At 42.0% G+C, this 19225-nt stretch overlaps 2 protein-coding genes across 3 annotated transcripts; one reads left to right on the top strand and one right to left on the bottom strand.

Moving 5' to 3' along the window:
• Nucleotides 1-1583: 1583 nt before the first annotated feature.
• On the top strand, nucleotides 1584-11582 carry tmem39a (transmembrane protein 39A). Of its 2 annotated transcripts, none has more exons than XM_072380840.1 (10): nucleotides 1584-1626; nucleotides 1714-1890; nucleotides 4376-4538; nucleotides 5697-5919; nucleotides 6087-6170; nucleotides 6291-6445; nucleotides 7327-7684; nucleotides 7823-8010; nucleotides 8101-8221; nucleotides 9887-11582. In XM_072380840.1, the coding sequence occupies exons 3-10, from the start codon at nucleotides 4426-4428 to the stop codon at nucleotides 10124-10126; spliced, it is 1482 nt and encodes a 493-aa protein (XP_072236941.1). In that variant the 5' UTR covers nucleotides 1584-1626; nucleotides 1714-1890; nucleotides 4376-4425; the 3' UTR covers nucleotides 10127-11582. The 2 variants fall into 2 exon arrangements, with proteins under 2 accessions (XP_072236941.1, XP_072236942.1); XM_072380841.1 differs by having other exon boundaries at nucleotides 1604-1620.
• Nucleotides 11583-13030: 1448 nt separating this feature from the next.
• On the bottom strand, nucleotides 13031-16005 carry LOC140302086 (serine protease 23-like). The gene is made up of 2 exons (XM_072380842.1): nucleotides 15705-16005; nucleotides 13031-15084 (listed from the first exon to the last, which is right to left on the bottom strand). The coding sequence occupies exons 1-2, from the start codon at nucleotides 15728-15730 to the stop codon at nucleotides 13908-13910; spliced, it is 1203 nt and encodes a 400-aa protein (XP_072236943.1). The 5' UTR covers nucleotides 15731-16005; the 3' UTR covers nucleotides 13031-13907.
• Nucleotides 16006-19225: the final 3220 nt, after the last annotated feature.

Here is a 19225-nt window from a genome sequence, read left to right as displayed (position 1 = left end):
GCTAGTGGAGCTACGATAGTGGAGTAGTTCATATCTATTCTGGTAACTTTGATTTTTGCGCACCACTTCATCAATGAAACATGTCTGTGCAACACAGTGCAGATGACCTCACAGCTTTTGGGCAGTTGTGTTAGGGCAGGGATGTCCACATCCACTGCTCAAGGGCCGCTGTCCTGCAGGTTTTAGATGTTTCCCTGATTCAGGGACCTAATTCAGATCAATGCATCATTAGCAGGCTTGTGCAGAACTTTCGTTCTGAATCAGGTGTATTGAAGCAGGGAAAAATCAGAAACCTGCAGGACAGCAGCCCTCGAGGACTGACGTTGGACATCCCTGTGTTAGGGGGATTTTCAAGGAAAAAAGGTTAGGAACCACAGCTTAGCATCAATACAGTCTTAAATTATAGATATGTTTGCAACATTAAGAGGAGAAACGGAAATATACAATTAGATATTATCAGCGTAGCAATGCTAGGAGACCCCTTTAAAGGTGCCCAAGATGTGTCCAAATAGTAAATGGAATGCAAACAAAACAGGTCCCAAAACAAAACCTTGGGGCACACCTCAGGAAAAAGTGGCAGCTGAGGACACAAAGCTATCAGCAGCAACCTAGAAAGTTCTTTTTGAAAAGAAAACTAGCCATGGGCTGATTCAGAGATAACCACCCATGTCCTTAACCTGTCAATTAAAATACTACGATGAATTGTGTCAATTGCTGCTGTTAAATCCAAAAGTACAAGAACAGCATATTCTGTTTCTCTTCATTAGAAACTGTAAGAGGAGCAGTTTCAGCAGAGTGCAGGTGACGAAACCAAGACTGAAACGACTTCTAAAAATTCTTAAGATAGACAAATTAGAAATTGGTCTAAAATTCTGAGGAAGAGAGGGATCAGAAATAGTTTTTTAGAAAGAGGGTGAATAACAGCTTGTGTAAACTATTGGGGGAGACAGCCAAAAATCAGTGAACAGTTATTTTTAACATATGACTCAATGTTGTAGAAAACCTTCTTGAATAAAGATGTGGGTAAAATATGAAGTGGCCAAGAGGAAGGTTCCATGCTATCAACCACACTAATGAGATCTTTTAATGATCTTGGTGAGAATTTCTCCATGGTTGATGGCCAGCTGAGACCTGGGACAGAAGAAAAAAACAGAGAGATTGATATAATTAATTTTGCCATTAAAAGGACAAAACGATTTCACAGTCAATCATTATCTAAAACGTAATGTAGGCTTATTTCTGTTTTTCTGTAATTCAAAATTCAGACTAGGCCATATTCAGTTCACTATTTGGCTTAAACCACAACTAATTAAAGACCTTTCTTTCAATATGTTCTCCATCTTAATGAGCATTCAAATCGGTAATTCATACAGCATAACAATTACACCTAACACTTTCAGAGATTACGACAAAGTTCGTGAAATTATGAAGTGTTGCTGAAGTGGGGTTTAGCATCTCTTTGAGGACTTGTGCTCTGAAAAGAGTTACAGCAACCATTCCCCTTTGCGGTTTCAGTTGGGGACTTCCTCTTTAAGTTATCTCTGCCAAACTCAACTGAACTGCGACTGTGCAGTGCGCGAGCGCTGAAGTCGCGTCCTGATGACGGCACGTGGAGAGGAGGTGCAGGTTTGCCACGTCGGTCTCTGTGCAACGCATTTACACTGTTGCTCCTGGTGCCCCGGACTAAGTTTTAGACCTGTTTTATGCTTTCAGTCGGGGAGCGAAGGACTCCCCAGTGTCGCTGTTGCGGTCGTAGCTCGTCGCCACATCGGAGCAGTGTTGGATATCGAAGCTGGACGGCGGAGAAATGCTCGGTGCTATCTGGAGTCGTCACACAACTGACTGATGCATCCTCGTTCATTTCAGTCCCCCGCATGTTGTCGATGTTGCGTGAGTAGATGTGGCTTTAGGTAGCTTCTTAACTATCTTAAGTTCGATTCCTCAACCAGCCGGAGAGCTACGGGCTCCAGTCTTTGTGTTTAAAACAGCCTTTTTAAAGTGAGCTCCCAAGTTTTTCCGCGATTTAAAAATGTCAACGCTGCCTGATGCCATGATTCACACAAGGTGCTCTATTGCATGTCTTAGCAAGTCTCCAGACAAAAACACCTCCCATTGAAATGTTCCACCGAGGAAAGACAGTAGAGTTAAACAACCCCCCCCCCCCCCCCCCCCCCCCCACACACACACATACACACACACACACATACACACACACACATACACACACACGCGCACACACGCACACAACAACCCCCGATGTGTAAAGTGACTCCTGAAAACGAGAAACATACTGCGCCTCCACAAAATGACAAAACGCTGCAATGCAATCTCCTATTGTAGTTTCTTATAGTTCCTGTTTTCACTGTTGACTTTCAGCAGTAATCGAGGTCCCCTGTGGCGTGTTTGTGTGGATCGCGCGTGTCTTAACGTCCGTTTCCTGTTTGTAGACTCCGCTCTAATACTGTTTTTTTTTCTTATTATTATTGCAGCTATACAGTGGCTTCTGAATGGGTTTCATTATTTTCCCCATCGTGTTTCATAGTGCGCATCGGCAGCAAGGAAATGAGGATTTACACAGAGGATGGATGCTGTCAGCCTGCTTCGAGTTTCATTTAGGAGCCCGTCACGGACTCATTAAAAAGGGGCGGAACCAGACTTTTAGTATAAAAGCCACTGAGTGATGATGAGATAAATTGTACAATATATCAAGGCCTTGAATGACGAGTTTCAGATGCCGCTTTGATGTCTTTGGTTGTGGTAGGACTGCCACTCACAGCTGGTTTGTGTATGGTCACATTATTTCAAATTTCTTGTTTTGGCACTTTGTTGAGTTTCAGGTTACATCAAGAGGTGTGTAGCATGAAACATAGTAGGACTGAATCTTAAGATTATCTACATTTCTAACTACTCTTGGTTATTTTCTGGATTAACAGAGTAATTATACTTAAGGGATCTGACTACTGGCTGTTTTTCACCGTTTTCTCATCATTTAAACACTTTAAAATGAAAATAATGGCCAGACTACCTGTCAGCGGCAGCAATTTTAATCTGCTTCCCAAAGCAAAGGGTGAAGCACAACATTCTCCATCAAGATTGATATTTTGCATTATTTAAACACAATGTTGTTAGATAAGTGTTTTGTTAGAGTGATTTTAAACTGCCAGACAGGTGCGTTGTAGAAATGAACAGTGCCATAGCTTAAATAAGCTGATATGCTTGGTGTGAATGAACGGAGACTGATCGAAAGGAGAGGTGCTGGACAAATCATCAAGGAATGTCATCGCCTATCTAATCGCCTCGGATTGGCCCTTGTCGTCCTATCAGGAGACACCCAGGTGTGATCAATATCAGCCCAAAAATGGCTGCATTCCATTCAGGGGATTTTTCTTGCTGGCTTTAAGATATAAAATAGCGGTTGTTAATGTTGTTGGTTACATGTGTGTCTTTGCTGACTGGGTTGACGTGTGTTTTTAAAAAGGTACTTCCAGCTTCCTGCTGAAAGCTTCGGTGTCGAAGACGTGCCAGGTAATAAAAGAAACAATGAAGACAAACTCCTCTGTCATTTGTTTTTGAGATGCACTCAGAAGTTGCCTCTGCAAACACCTCCAGGCAGTCGTATCCCACGATTAGTTTAAGTGGACAGGACAGCTTATAAACTGGTTTGGTGTTCTGGGTGGTTGGAAATTGACTATTGCTGTGTTTGTGTTGTTACAAAGCTGTTTGACCACAACCAGGGAGTCTTTTCGGATGGTTCGCTGATGTTGTGTTGGTGGCATTATGAAAAATCGTTTCCGTGACGTTACATTTCCAGAGGATAGACCATTAGCTCAATCAGTATATGTGTTACCAGTGCGTTGAGCTGAAAATAATGGGTGTATTTCACGGTCCTGCAATAAATCCCAACTCACTGAGGCTTATATTTTTTCAGTGTTTAGCCAGCATGTAGTCACTTTGTTTGACATTGTTTGAGGTGTTAGTTTTGTTGCATTATACTGGTAGGTGTGGCTAATATGATATATGGCTACTAGTAACAAACAAATATTATTCTTATACTGTTTGATGAAATTTCTGACATTAAAAAGATAAAACAAGTTGATTGGGGGATAAGTTGAGAGCCACAGAATTGCAGACATACATGACCATATGTGCAGTGCTCCGATGTTCCTTCCTTAATTAACTTTACTGCTGTTTACTTATCACACGTGTCATGTCAGGTTAATCCCTTGGGCAGATCTATGCCCAAAGACTTTTCAATTGTCTCCCAGATGCTGTTGATTAACTCAGGTCCACTGGCTTTCAGGTTTCTTGAATTGTTTTTCTTTCTAATGATCTGTTTTTATGATCTTCATAGATTTTTCCGTTGTTTGCCCTGCAGTGGCCTGGCAGTACATGGTGGCATTTTGAGAGGAACGGTAACTGGCGACCATGCCAGGAGGCCGCAGGGGTCCCAGCAGACAGCAGATAAGTCGCTCCGCTCTGCCATCCCTGCAGACTCTCGTTGGTGGCAACGTTGGCAATGGCACAGGCCTCAGGAGCAGGTACGTTGACCCTCATGCATGCTCAAAGCCGCTGTAACAACAGTTTAGTTAGAACACATTCCTAAGGACTAACACTTTGGGGGGCAGAGAGAAAGAAAACAGTATCAACTTAATGTCAACAGACTCTTATGATGGCAGCATACATTTATTGAATTAAATGTTATTTATCATAATATCAGAGATAAAGAAAATGGGCTTTCTTAGTTTTTAGTTAACATCAAAATTGAGATGGATACAAATAATTGAAATGTTCTTGTAAAAATTAAGACACTCAGACACTTCCACAGTTGAGCATCTGCTCCTGTTTAACCACTAAGCAGCGGTGGGGAAGGGGCCTGATGTTTCTGATCATGCATCCGTCCCTGTGAGTTTTGTTTTAATGTCTTACCATCGCTCTCTAACTTCCACATTTTAAGCTTAAATTGTGCTGACTGTCAACCACAGGCGGTACCTGCAGCTTTACTCTTCCTGCTGACTGCGCTCTCATCATCAGTTGTCAGAGCCAGAACACTGAACACGGTCTCTTGATGTGTACCGTATAGTCTGCATTTTCCGACTCTGACTCTCAGTTGTACACAGGAACGGTGAGACAACCGAGAGCTAACAGCTAACCTAACATGACACACAGCTGATGATCATGATTCAAAGGAGAGGCTGCTGCGTTTGCTTTTATTTATTGGTTTACCTATATTAGTTTTAATTTACTACCACCTCCGTCTGTACTGGCAAGTTGTGACCTTTTGCGCAGGTGCAGGTTGTACATCTTGACCAGCATTTTGAAGTGGTCTTTGTGGTGTGTTCGAGGGCTGTTTTGATTTCGTCAGACACCTGCAGCACACAAAAACACAGCAGGGAGCCTCCAGTCGCTGCTGGTTCTTCACACCAGTTTGGTGTGTAAGAGCCCTTGGAGCTTATTAACGTTTTTTCTCCTGCTTGAAATAATCAATTGTACCGATGCGCCCCAATCTTTGGCTTTCACACTTCACTCTCCAGGCAAATGTTTCTGTAAATGTTTTATTATTATTATTATTTATTTTCACCAAAATTTGTAGCAGGTGTAAAGTGACACTAATATTGTACTAAATACTCCCTCTGTGTCCCAGATATATCTGTTTTTGAGTTTTTCTGTTTTCATTTGTGTTGCACACGTCCGCTCAGGAGCAGTAACTCGATGGGTCTGTCTGCCCCGCCTCTTTCTGCCCTCATCACTCCGGAGCCGGTCCGTCACTCGAGGATTCCCGAGCTGCCCTCGGACAGCAGCCTGCTGTTTGAGTTCCTGCTTTTTCTTTACTTGCTGGTTGCCCTGTTTGTCCAGTACATCAACATCTACAGGACGGTGTGGTGGTACCCATACAGCCACCCTGCTGCCTCTACCTCGCTTGTAAGAACACACACCATCAGCCCTCTTCATGCTCTTGCTTTCTTAACTTTAAAACTTGTGTAGGAGGTGCTCATAATAGATTTTTATTGTGAGATTCAGGTCTAACTGAAAAGTACACTAAAACTGTGGAAAACTAATATAAGTACGTTATTTTTGTCCTCTTGTAGAACTTTCATCTAATGGACTACCACCTTGCTATCTTCATTACAGTCATGTTGGCCAGGAGGCTTGTTTGGACAATTGTTTCAGAGGTAAACACACCCTGCTCTGTATTGCGTCATCTAGCCCTCCATATCTCACAAAAGGGAGCTGAACCCTCTGTGATGGCAGTTTTTCAGTGCCACAGTTCCTCAGATATGTGTCTCGTGCAGGTGTCTCAGAGCAGCGGAGGATCCCTGCTCCGGTATGTGGTACTAATCACAGCTCGGCTCAGCTTGCTGACATTGTGCGGCTGGGTGCTCTGCTGGACGCTGGTCAACCTGTGCAAGAACCACTCTGTGCTCAATCTTCTCTTCCTGGGATACCCGTAAGTCTGTGATGCACTTCACTCTCTAAAGCACGGTTTTAGTTCAATTCCTCTTCTGAATGGTGGCCCTAACCCAAACAGCCTGCTATCAGAGAACTTTTTCTCCTAGAATATATTCTTATGATGCACTCGGTTCTCATTAAAAACCATTAGCTTGGTGGAGAATTGTGGGGAGGAGGTAGAACTTGAGAGTGCTTGCTCCTTTTGTGTAATGAGTGTAAAATACAGTCACCTTTGAAAAGCTACAGAAACTCTCTGAGTCAGCCTTTGATTCTAATGTTGGGGGTTGTAAGACTGACATCTTGGATCCAATTAACACGTTGTCAAAACTGTATCATCGCTTTGGTTGAAAAAAGGGTGTCGGCTGGTTAAAATTTGCCAGCCTATCTGGACACAATTCTCAAACTACAATACAGAAACCACATTAGATATTTATCAAACCTGTACTAACATTTGTCTGTAGCACATTGTTCCTTTTGTACTTCAAACGATGAAGGGATTTGCAAAAAATCCCCAAAAAACAACTCCTGCCTTATTTTATTTGGGTAAAGATGATGCCGTTAAGGTCACACTTAAAACCCAAGCTATCGCATCACGTGTCGCAGAAAAACCTGAACTTATCTGCACGGAGAATGTTTAAAGCAAATGATTCCCGAAGATGTTGTTTGATCTGGTAATTTGGTTATAATGCTGTGAGGCAGGTTCGCACTGTATGTGCTAATGGAAGTAAACTTTGGAGTCTGCTCTTCTTTAATGCGTCTCACCATTTTGAATATGCATGTTTTTAATGACGACACATCTTCATTTCCTCCCTCAATCATCTGGAACTAAAACATGCTGCTTTGTGCTGTTGTCCTCCTCCGCTCACTACTCCACACTAGATTTGGTGTGTATGTCCCGCTCTGCTGTTTCCATCAGGAGGGAGGGAAAAGCCAAACGGCTGCAGCTGACTGCGATTACCCAGCTGACCACCAGCAGGCCGACCTGACGGAGTCCCCCTTCTTTCGGCCACGCGACTTCCTCCTCCTGTTACGAGAGAACCTCAGAGAGCAGTTTTCCAGCCCTCCACACATGCCCACTCACACCTGCCCACAACACACACACTCAGATACGCCAGAGCTGATTCGAGCAGAGGTGGAAGAGCTGAAGAGCGACTTCAACCGGCGAATCAAGGAAGTGCTGTTCAACTCTTTGTTCAGTGCTTACTATGTCGCCTTCCTGCCTCTGTGCTTTGTTAAGGTTGGTATCTTTATGTGGCTTTCAGTGTTAAAGCACAAACCATTTTTGTCCTACCGTACCATTAATTCATCCCCCGTCATGTTGCTGCTGCAGTTGTGCCTGCTTTCTTGTTCATTTTGTTGTGGACTCTCTCAACAGAGTACCCAGTACTATGACATGCGCTGGTCATGTGAGCATCTGATTATGGTGTGGATCAATGCATTTGTGATGTTGATGAGCCAACTGCTACCCCCCAGCTACTGTGACTTGCTTCATCGCTCGGCGGCTCACCTGGGCCGCTGGCAGAAACTGGAGCACGGCTCATACAGTAACGCACCTCAGCATGTGTGAGTATCCCTTGGTGTACACATCTGTTCACTTGAAATCAAATGAAATTGTACTTTTAAAACATTTTTTTTGTGTTGATAATTGTTCAGGTGGTCAGAAAGCACCATTTGGCCTCAGGGGGTGTTGGTACGGCACAGTCGATGTCTATATAGAGCAGTCGGACCTTATAATGTTGCTCTGCCCTCTGATGTTTCCCATGCAAGGTTTTATGTGAGTATCTTTTTTCTTTTTTTTGTCACAGAGGACATAACCTGCTGTTTATTCACACTGATGATGGTTGATTGATTTATGACATCTTTTCCATACAATGCAAATACACGACAAAACTATGATGTTCTTGCTGTAAACTCTGACGTCCACTATCACATACATGTGAAAATCTTCTTGATTTATCCCAGAGCAACATATTTGATGATTTAATTCATATTTCTGTGTTTAGGGCTTTAAGGCTCCCAGCACCGTGTATACAGACATACTGACATTTTACTCTCTTTGAAACTTTCTACGGAAATGTTAATGCATGTTATGTTCCTCAGAGGGAAAAAGCAGCACACACTCCTCAGAAGCCTTATATTTGTCCCCTTTGACCCAAACCACCTCAGTGGCATTTTGCCTAATTGCTCCATGCAGTATTGCTTCAGTTGTAAGTGCTGCCTGTTTAAAATCCCCTTATAACATTTCAGCCTTCCCACATCTCATTTTATTGAGCTATTCCTTGATGGATTTCCTTGATGAAGCTCAACTTCCTGATTAAACTTTGATCTGTGGTCAGATGGCCTCGTATGATGCAGAATTCACAGCTGAAGCAGGGACTGTGAGCTACCAAAGTAACTCCAAACCATTAAATGTCCACCACCATCTTCCACAGAAACATCTGCCAAATAGCTCCATCTTTAATTCTTCTGAAGAGAACAGTTAACTTGACTGAAGCACATTAAGCAAAAGATCACTGATCTCTTATCATTTCTTATCTAAGAGCTTTGCTGGGATTACGGAAAGACGGCAGGAAAAATTCTTAAGAAATAATTACCACGCTGCAATGACAATTCAGCTACATTTAAACTAAGCAAAACTGAGTGATGTGAGTTTGCAGCACTGAAACTGCAGATGTTCAATAAAAATTCTGCCAGAAGTGCTTTAGATACTGATGAAGTCTTATCACGTTGTTACACAAAGGTTATCTCGTATCGTATCAGAGATAATGTAAAATATAACTTTATTGTTCAGGGTTCGTAATGAAAAAATGGAGGAAACGTATATTACTGTCACAGGCTGCTCACTCTCTCTCCTTTTCCCATATTTATCCACACAAATTGTAGTTATAAATAAATGAATGAAGTAGTAGGACAAAATGATCTCCTTTTACTATATATAGGACGGTGTGGTGTATTCTGTGCTGAAGGAGATATTAAAAGAAGCATTGGAGCTCCTTTCTGTGGCATTTGGAGAATCCAAACAGCTCTTATCTTGGCAGCTGCTCAGATACTCTGGACCTTTTCACTCAGTTACGAATGTTACTAAGCAAAATAGACCATTTGACAGAACCCCAGTCTTTGCCTATAAAATCATTGGTAAACTGTAGTATAGTACAGCTTTAATGCCTCTTTAATACAGTTAATGGATTTTCTGACATCCGTCCCATGCAGACCAAATTTGGGTTACATGTTCCCACATTTTTTACATCTGCCAGCCAGCTGGGCTTCCCCCAGCAGTCCAAGTCAAGTTAACTGTTCTCTTTAAACTGTCTGTATGTGTATATTATAGTCTTAATTTCATTGTGCCTACTTCCTTTTTTTTTTATTGGTTGTTCTCATCTGTGACCAACTTCATACTCGTCATTTGTAGTTCTAACTTTGCTGTCTGTTGGTTTTGCAGTTCCTGTTCCACAAGCCATTGCGGATCCTGAACCTGCTGATTTGGATAGAGTCCAGTGTGGTTTTATACCAGTTATACTCTCTGTTGCGCTCTGAGCGCTGGAACCACACATTGTCTTTGGGCCTTATTCTCTTCTGCAACTACTATGTGCTTTTTAAACTGCTCCGAGACCGCATTGTGCTGGGCAAAGCCTATTCCTTTCCTCTGTCCTCCAACAGTTTAGGGCTCAAGTCACAGTAAAGGACCTGCACAGCAGGACCTCGTCTACAAACTCTGGATGTGGAGGGGAAAGGGTTGTGTGTCAAGGGACAGACTGTGAACTCATAATTGTGTTTTGATACGGTTCTATTTTTAATGCAATGTTTATACATACCTATTTAAAAGAGTATTTTTTTTATTTTGTATACTATTTTGTGTTACACCGGGCATTACCACGCTGACGACATTAGCATGTTGTGTTACATTGTTGCTAGGCGACAGGGAAATTAGGATGCCTGGGGGTGACTTTCACCAAAGATATTTTAAGTGCACGTGGCCAATCACAAAGCAGACCTGGCCTCGGATTGTCAGTTAAACCGGATGAGCAACATGGACGAGAGGAAGGAGTCGGTCCTGAGATCCTGATTGTTCTGAATTCAGCTTCAACCTTAACTCTTAAATGTGGAGGTAGGTGTTTTGTTTTTTTTTGATCATTTCAGCATTGGTGCAGCAGTTTTTGTCAATCCTGTTTCACTGTTCTTAAAGAGATGGTTTGCCTTTTTTTTTTTTTTCCAAATGCTTATATGTTTTTTTCTGGGCAAAGAGTTAAATGAGAGTATGAGTACTGCTCACAGTAGCCCAGCACCTGGATACAGTGGAAACAGTTAGTGTGGCAAAATTTAAGAACAAATACCTTCAAAGCAAGTTTATAGACTTACTTTTTTTCTCCCCTTGTTCAAACCACACAAACCTGAAGTATTAGATTATTCATGCACACAGACAAATAGATCCTTTTTTTTTTTTTTTTTTTTTAACAGAGCTAAAGGCAACAGAATCCTACTTTTTCTTTGCCTTGACTTGGCTTTGGACACGCTGGCTCTTTCAGTATTTCTTCTCTCAAACTAAGCTAAGCAAATCCAAATTTGGTTACAGATTCATATTTACTGTACAGCCAAAAGAGAGAACTTTCACACTCGACTGTGAACCAACACAAAAAAGATGAGGAAATCCCCAAAATGTGGAACTATTTCATAGAGTCTTGGTCATTTCGGGTTTTTTTTTTTTCTCTTTACTATCAAGAGCAGTAACTCTCCCATTCAAACTGATCTGACATCAGTCATTAGGAAAGACTCTTATTCACAGTGTGTAGAGAATGCTGTCTTCTGTCTTTCATCATATTACTGTTCTTACTTTCAGTATCCGTTTGTGTCATATCATTGTCCTTCTTAAGGGACATTTGCAGGACCACCCTTTGCTGATTTAAATGTGTTAAACTATTTTGAGATATTTCCAAGACTATTGGCATCCCTAAACTCTAAGCACATTTAGAAACCTAATTATGGTTCTACAGATACAGTCCTGCCGCTCTTGGTTTTGGTTATTTTGGTTAAACATGTGAAATGCTGGTATTATAAGCAGATGATTAAGTTCAGAACACGAAATGACGGATGTCTGTCCACACTTTGACACCAATAAATCAACTTGCAGTGACAGTGAATTACTCTTATGTGCTCTCTTTAAGTTCTTCTGCTCATTGGATTTGAAATGGAGTTGCATCAGGGTACTTTTTTTCCCCTTCTTCTTGGAATCAAATGCAGATAACAAAATGAATGCGGCTGATAATATAAAATTTTCTACTGGTACATTCCAGGACCTAAACCACCTCCTCTTGCAAATATCTCATTGTCATGAAACTCTCGTGTGGATTCTATAGCAGACACCGCTTAATTGGGACATTTTAAGCAGTGATGGAAATATAATCAACAGCAGGGGGATAACGCCGTCATATCACCATTTCTTGTATTCTGTCACCGAAGGGATGTTCCAAACAAGTTGCCCTTCTGTTTAACCACACTCTGGGAACATCTACCTACACATCACTGCTTTTCTCAGTTTGAGCTTCGTCTCTGCCGGCTGCTTCGGGCTGCAGTTTGCACTCAGCTGTGAGCAGTATTAGCATCAAGGCCTGATAGAAATGCAAAATTTATCTTGGGAAAACCCAAGAATCAAGATTTCCTGTCCTTTTTTTTTTTTTTTTTTTCATTCCCACTTGAACTGCCTCGCTTAGGTTTTGGTGTGAGTTTTAATGAAGGGACGGAAACTACTTTGAGATGAGACGATGTGTTCATCACGAGCACACAAGCTGAACCTCTCCTTAATTAAACACGAATTCCATGCACGTGCCACTTTGTCTGTGAACTTGCCTCTAAATTCAGTTCTTTGATGCCTGTGTTCTGCTTGCATTTTTCATTTGAATGTAGCAAACCTTTGCAGCTGGATGGTGCTGTTGAGTTGTATTGATACGTTTGTGTGGTTGATGGAAACGAGCCTCAAACTGAGCACCGTCACTGAAAAAGCAGTTTTTGAATGGTTATAGTTTTGGCTTCTTTTACTTGCCCTTAACTAAATGATAACACTGACGTGAGTCATTTTTAAGGTTTGCTTTCCAGTCAGGCTTCTGTTTGAGTTCCTTAAATGATCAGATTGTTCCACTTTCATTTAGTGACATCAGTAAAGGCTGAAAAAGCGAGATAAAGAATGACGTATGGAAAGATTTCAAATGTATCACATTTTAACCACAGTGACCTGAAGTGTGTTCATCTCCTTTAACTTTACATGAAATCTATAGAGAGGATAAAATGGTCCTGATGTTGTGTGGCTCATTTGTTATAAAGTTTAAAGAAAAGAAAAAAAAAAAAAAAGCAATTTGAAGCATGGGTTCACTTGTTTTTCTTTTGAATGTGTCATGTCCCAGGATCCAGGCTCAGACTCATGGTTATTCAGTGTGCCGGTGTCAGGGAACTTGGGAGCTGTTCCTCGTATCTCTGATTTTGACAGTGTTCAGCATTTCAGAATGTTCTGACACCTGAAATAAAACGCTGTTAAACCAACATTGTGCCCTTTTATGTGCAAAAGACATATATGGGTGGGATGAGGAAAAGAAAGTGACAGAGCCGTTTATTTCAGACAATATATTTGATTAAATCCTCCAAACTCTTCCATTTTAGAAAAGTCACAAGAGCAACTTCAAAAGTGCATACAGAAGCCTCTGCTAAGCTGACATTATTCAAATAGTGGAAACCTGCAGTGAATTATGCGGCCACCAGATGGCACTAAGCAATAAAACAACATTCAACAACTTGTGGCTCCAACAAGTCGCACACCAGTTTTGGGAGGAGACGGTTGCAGTTGATGAAATCATCTACCATAAATTGAGTATTCTTCCAAAAGCTTTTCATCATTTTAAAGTCAGCACAGTATGCTTGCAGATAACTTGTTTGTCCATTAAGACAAGACAAAAGATGGTATCAAACGAAAACAGTTTGCAACTTTGGTAGCTGACTTGTACATTCATTCTCAGATACAATATTCAGTAGAAAAAAGTCTTAACAGTGCAGTCTTTAGTATTAGCTCAATGAAAAGGCTATAGTTGTGTGAAGGTAGTTTGCACCGACTCACTCCTTCAGTCCATGTTCCACATCATAGGAGCTCAACGATAACTTGATTAACCAGATTAATGTTTCAACAAGCAGATCTTTTTAAAAAAAAATGCGAACAAAGATGCAACACAGAATTAGTACAGCTTGTTTACATAATTCAGTGGCATTGCTTTTTTTCTTTTCTTTTTGCTGTCTTATACTAATACTGGAGTCTGAGAATTAGAGTGACAAACAAAATTTGGATATGTTTAGTAACGCTATGTCGGTGCAACACACAACAGGGTGGCAAAGTGTGGATTATTTTGTCTCCGGAAGATGTTTGAGGATGTGATGAGTGGTTTTGTAGCTCCGTCTCTGTTTGGTCATTCCTCTCCATCATTTCGTCACCCCTCTCTGCAGTCCACAAAGTTTCCTTTTATCCAGTAGCAGATCTGCGCATATTTTAGCGGTGTGATTCTTACCGCTACATTAAATTCGTGAGATGCCCCTTGTCGTTCTACCCACTGATGCCCAGAAAACACACCTATGACCTTTCGCTCCCAGCGCCGGCGTCGTCCATCCCACATCCGAGCGTAGACTCCCGAGCCACTGGCCCCGGGCTGAGCATCGCAGTGCTGGTACAACAAATCCGTAGTCTCCTCTCCGGCCGGACAGAACCGATACACAAGCTTTCCTGCACGGTCATTATCAAATCCTGAAAAGTGAACTCGACGACCAGGTAGTCTCTGAGCTGGGGGGCTAACTCCCAACTTCATGTGACGTCGTTTGTGGGGTTTCTTGAGTTCGAGCAAAGCGTAGTCATAGTCCATCCCAATGTCATTAGCATTCCCTTTAATCCATCCTTTCGGAACATGGGTGCGTTTGGCTCTAATCCACTGGAACTTCATTTTGTCGTTGATTGGTGGGGTGTATGGAGCAGGGCCTCCCTCAATGTGATTAGTAAAGTTTGAGGGAAGGTAAATGGAAGAATGTTGTGTTTCTCGATGCTTAGGTTTTAAAAAGCCAACCCGAAGCTTCTGGGCTCCTTTTACATAATTTTTACCATCATGGACACAGTGAGCAGCTGTGAGAACATGACGGTTCCCCACCAGTGTACCAGAACATCCAGTTGACAGTTTAACAGCCACTGAGAATGGATACTTAAGCAAGAAGTTCTGCCCCGCAATGCTGAAACGTCCATCATGGCCAAAGATCTGTCGCTTTCTTCTGACGTGTGATCGCTCTGCCTTTCCAGCAGTTCCAGTGGAGTATTCTGGACTGGTGTTGGATGTGGGTTTGTAGCCATAAATCCCAATGGATGTCTCAGTGAGTTGACCATCAGAATGCAGAGTCTCAAAGGCCAGAAGATGCCGCAAGTCCCAGTAGCTCGGACGAGGGGCTTTCTTGTGGCATTCAGGGTCACAATGGGAGATGACATCTAAGCGGGCCGGAGACAGGAAGTTGGGGGCTGGTCTAGCCTCTGTCTGCTGGGGTAGGACCACAGGGACACGCTGGAGAATCCACTGAGGCCGTGAGGAGGAAACGGGAGCAAGGAAAAGGAGACATAGGAGGATGGTGAGCCTGTGGATGGACAGAAGGCGATCATGTAAACAACTAACTTAACATGACCAGATGTCTGGACATCGGCTCTGATCAAACATCCCCATTCATAAAGCCTGCATCGTGTATTTATACTTACTGGGGGGTTGTTTAAACTTCAAGAATTTTTACTCAGCAGCAGTAATTTTCCCCTGGCTTTAATGCTGCAAATATGATAAACAGGGTAAAGATCAGGGCTCTCTTGGCCCTAATGGAAAATTCCTGAAGTAGCCCAAGGGAATGGCCATAAACCCATCTGTGTAGAAGACGAGCTGTCTTTTTGCATATGACTAAACAGCGAAACTATCCCTTGGTTTTTTTTGTTTTTTTTTATCTAAACACACGCACCTTCTTCCCCCTGTTTCTTTTCTGATGGTCCCTACATGTTTCTTGCAACTCCTACTGCAGCTCACAGTAAAGAGGTGAACGTTCATAACTTATTTTAGGAGACGTCAACATTGTTATTTAACAAATCGTCATCAACAGTTTCTTAATCCTATATCTTCACCCAGTATTATGTCGTATTTTTTCCGCAGCTTAACCGACATTTTCACATCCAACCGTTCTTTACGCACAGACTAACCTATTTTGCGGTGACTTACCGGGGGAGCGTTGCGCGGGAGCGCATGGTCCTGCCTCTGCAGGTGAGCCGGTGGCCGAACACGGAGGGAAACCCCTCAATCCACAGCAGGCAGAGCCTCTGAAAAAAGCTGGGCTGGCAAAGGCTACGACTCCAAACAGACACCGGTGGCCTCCGTTCTTTTGCTCAGCAACTGCAGACTTGACTTGTTCCGTGAAGGTCTGGAGTGGTCCAAAAGAAGCAAGCCGGTCCACGGCGGAGAAGCTTGATCATTGTGCGCTGCTGGTGGAGAAGGAGGAGGAGGTCTCCCGTTTGCCTGCAGCTTCGAAGTGTCACATCCGCCGAGGAGAATACAGAGCGAGCCCAGAGCCTGACACTGTCATGTGATGTCACATTACCGCTGCTAATTACCAGCTTTGTTGCTTTTTATCATGCTGTCATCGGGTGAGTTTATTAAAAAAGTAAATAAAAACAAATATATTTATTCATTTTACTCTGCATATGGTACATCACGCAAATAGTATCAGAGCTGCGTCCAAACATGATTTCTTTTATTGAATAATCTCATCTGATAAATGTCCAGATGTTTTGTCTAATTTTAGACTGTTTTACTTGAATTTTGCCAAGACGTTCATTTGACAACCAAAAGTGATTCAATCACACTGACACAAAGAAAACCGTGACATGAAAAGAGAACACCGCACTATATGACTCAGTACAGTGGGCCTCTTCCTTCTCATTTGTATGACTAACCAAACCTGAACATAGATTTCGATGATAATATATGGTTTCATTTTCTCAGAAATTAATCCATTATAGAGCTTATGCTCTATGGTTGTTTTTAAATCACGGCCTTATTATTGTTGAAAAGTTATTTATTATAGATTTGTGCTTGAGTAAATCAGTCTGTGAAACTATTGGGTTGCCATGTTGTGAAAATAAAATAATAATAAAACTCTTATTTGTACTTGAAACTTCTTTGGAAGTACAGTAACTGTCAGGCCTATCTAAGAGGCAGCAGCTCAAATAATAATAATGATGATGATATACTGGAATATTATATATTCCAGAGTCTCAGCAGAAGTTGAGAAGTAAAGTGATCCATTAGAGGGTCTTTCACGAGTTCTGCCGAAGGTTACCATCTTCTATGAGGATTTTTCACAGCCTTGCAAACCAAAAGGTCCTCAGTAAAGATATGAGCACTACATTCAAAGAACAGAATTGTGTTCCATCCATCCATTTTTTATACCCACTTCAGGCTGGAAGCTATCCCACATGCCATTGGGCGAGAGGCATGGTACACCCTGGACAGGGCGGCAGTCCGTCACAGGGCCACACAGAGACAAACGTGCACATTCACATTCAGTCATCGGGTAATTTTGGAATTGCCCGTTAGCCAGAGGATCCACACATGAACTGGGAGAAAGACCGCAGCCTGAACTCGAAGCAGCAATCCACTTGCTGTGAGGCGACAGTGGTAACAACCACACAACTATGTAGGCCCTTGTCTCATGTAATATCTTTTAATGAATTATATATGAAGCTGACACCCCCACTTTACTTATCCCCCAAACTCAGAGAGCAAACCCAACAAGACAGAGCAGACAGCAGGACTTAGCTCTGATCTGCATGTCTTCAACGGATGCTGTCGTGAGAAGGAAGAGTGGACATGTGAGCGTGCATGAAGGAAGATGAAAAAGGAAATTGAACCCTGTGTCACAGAGTGCATGTTTGTGAACGTTTCGGGGAAAAAATTTACATTCTGCACATAACTCTGAGACTGGCTAATCACACAAACACTGACCCAATACCCCCAATACTCTGTTTTTCTCTCTCCTTGCGGTCACATACACGTACACAAATGTATGCAAACAACTCATTGAGTAACTATGTAGAACACATAAGTCAATGTTTTGCCCAAACAAACTCACAGTGTGTTTATAATAGATAATCTTGGTGTTTACCACAGGAGAAACCTGATCATTTCACAACAAAACCTCTCAAGTTCCACATCTTGTAGCTGTGATTTGATCATTTGTTTGAAAAAGCTGTTGTAAGGAAATGTTGTAAGGCTGAGAGGAATTAGTCGAGTGGGCAGAAAGTTGATCTGATGCCAGTGTTGGAAGTTTGCTTCCCACCAGAACCACCCATGCTGACAATTAGCTGTTAGTGGATATAATCCTAGGCAACGATTTCCTTGGCTTCAATCAGAAATATGGAAGGGGAGGAAAATAGCAGAGAGGTGTAGGTGGTGAGATATAACCGAATAACGGATGTCTGAACTGTCACGCCATCCCTCTTTGCTCTACAGCAGAGAGTTCATAGTTGGATTGAAAACTGAATAACTGAAATCTGTCTTTGCTAAGCTCACATCACTGATGGTGTTGTTACAGGTGCCATGAGGTGCCACTGTTGCATTATCTTCATCATTTGAGAACTGAAAAATCCAGTGACTGTAGTTATGAGAGTGACATGTTCCGCTTCTCAACAGCTAAATAGGTTAGTACCTCGCTGTCCCATTTTTTTCAGTATAGTGCACCAATTGTTGTCAGTGGGGGACAGGTCTGGACTGCAGGCAGGTCAGTTTAGCAAACAGACTGTCTTCAAGCATGCTGTAAGCATTGTAGAATGTGGTTTACAATTTTCTTGCTGAACTGTGCAAGGCAATGACAGAGTTCTAATCTGAATTCCAGGACAAGTTGCTCCAAAGCTAAATCTTCACAGGTGTACAAGTTACTCATTCTATGTCCTCTGATGTACATCCGAATAACCACAAAGACTTCCTAAAAACTTTGTCTAAACAAAGTGGACGGATCCTGTCTTTTCCAAAAATACATTTTCAGCCAGCAGTTCACAGAAAAGATTCCCATTTAACTTTAGTCCATCTTCAACGAGCTGCGACTCTGGGAGCATTTTGCTTATATGTTTATGTCTTTACACAGTGGTTTTATTTCATTTGCATTTGTAGATGCAACAAAAAACTGTTTACTGCCAATGGTTTTCACAAGTGTCTTTCAGCCACCTGGAGCGATTTCAACCACAAAAAGATGTCTTATTATTGTTACCAAGACAACAATGGCCATTCAGTGTAGGTTTTGTCCTTTGCCTCATGAGGTTTCTCCACATTCTCTCTTTTTTTTTTTTTGCAGAAATGATATATAATTAATAAACGGATCCAATTTGCAGTGCAGTTTTACTCTGAGAAAAAAATCTTGTTTTACTTTTAAATAGTTTGTTGTCAAGACCTTGCCTCAGGACAAACTAAAGCTAAGCTTACCAGCTGGTGACTGTGGCTTCGCTGTGCAGACATGAAAGTTGCATAAGTCTCTCATATGACCGTTGGCAAAAAAAGCAAATAGAATGCTGAGCTATTATTCAGGCACTCCTGCAACTGATTATAGATCAGCACCTTTGCCAGGACACAGGGTGGACCTGCTGGCTCATCAAACACTTTTCTGAATAATAAAACCTCCACCCATCCTTTAACACACTTCTACAGCTGACACAAATATCTCTTTCTTTTCTCTGGGACTGTATCTGGGG

The sequence above is a fragment of the Leuresthes tenuis genome, unplaced genomic scaffold (assembly GCF_036924035.1).
Source record: "Leuresthes tenuis unplaced genomic scaffold, fLeuTen1.0.hap1 SCAF_2, whole genome shotgun sequence".
Taxonomy (NCBI): Eukaryota; Metazoa; Chordata; class Actinopteri; order Atheriniformes; family Atherinopsidae; genus Leuresthes; species Leuresthes tenuis.
This window is presented reverse-complemented; position numbering and strand designations above follow the sequence as displayed.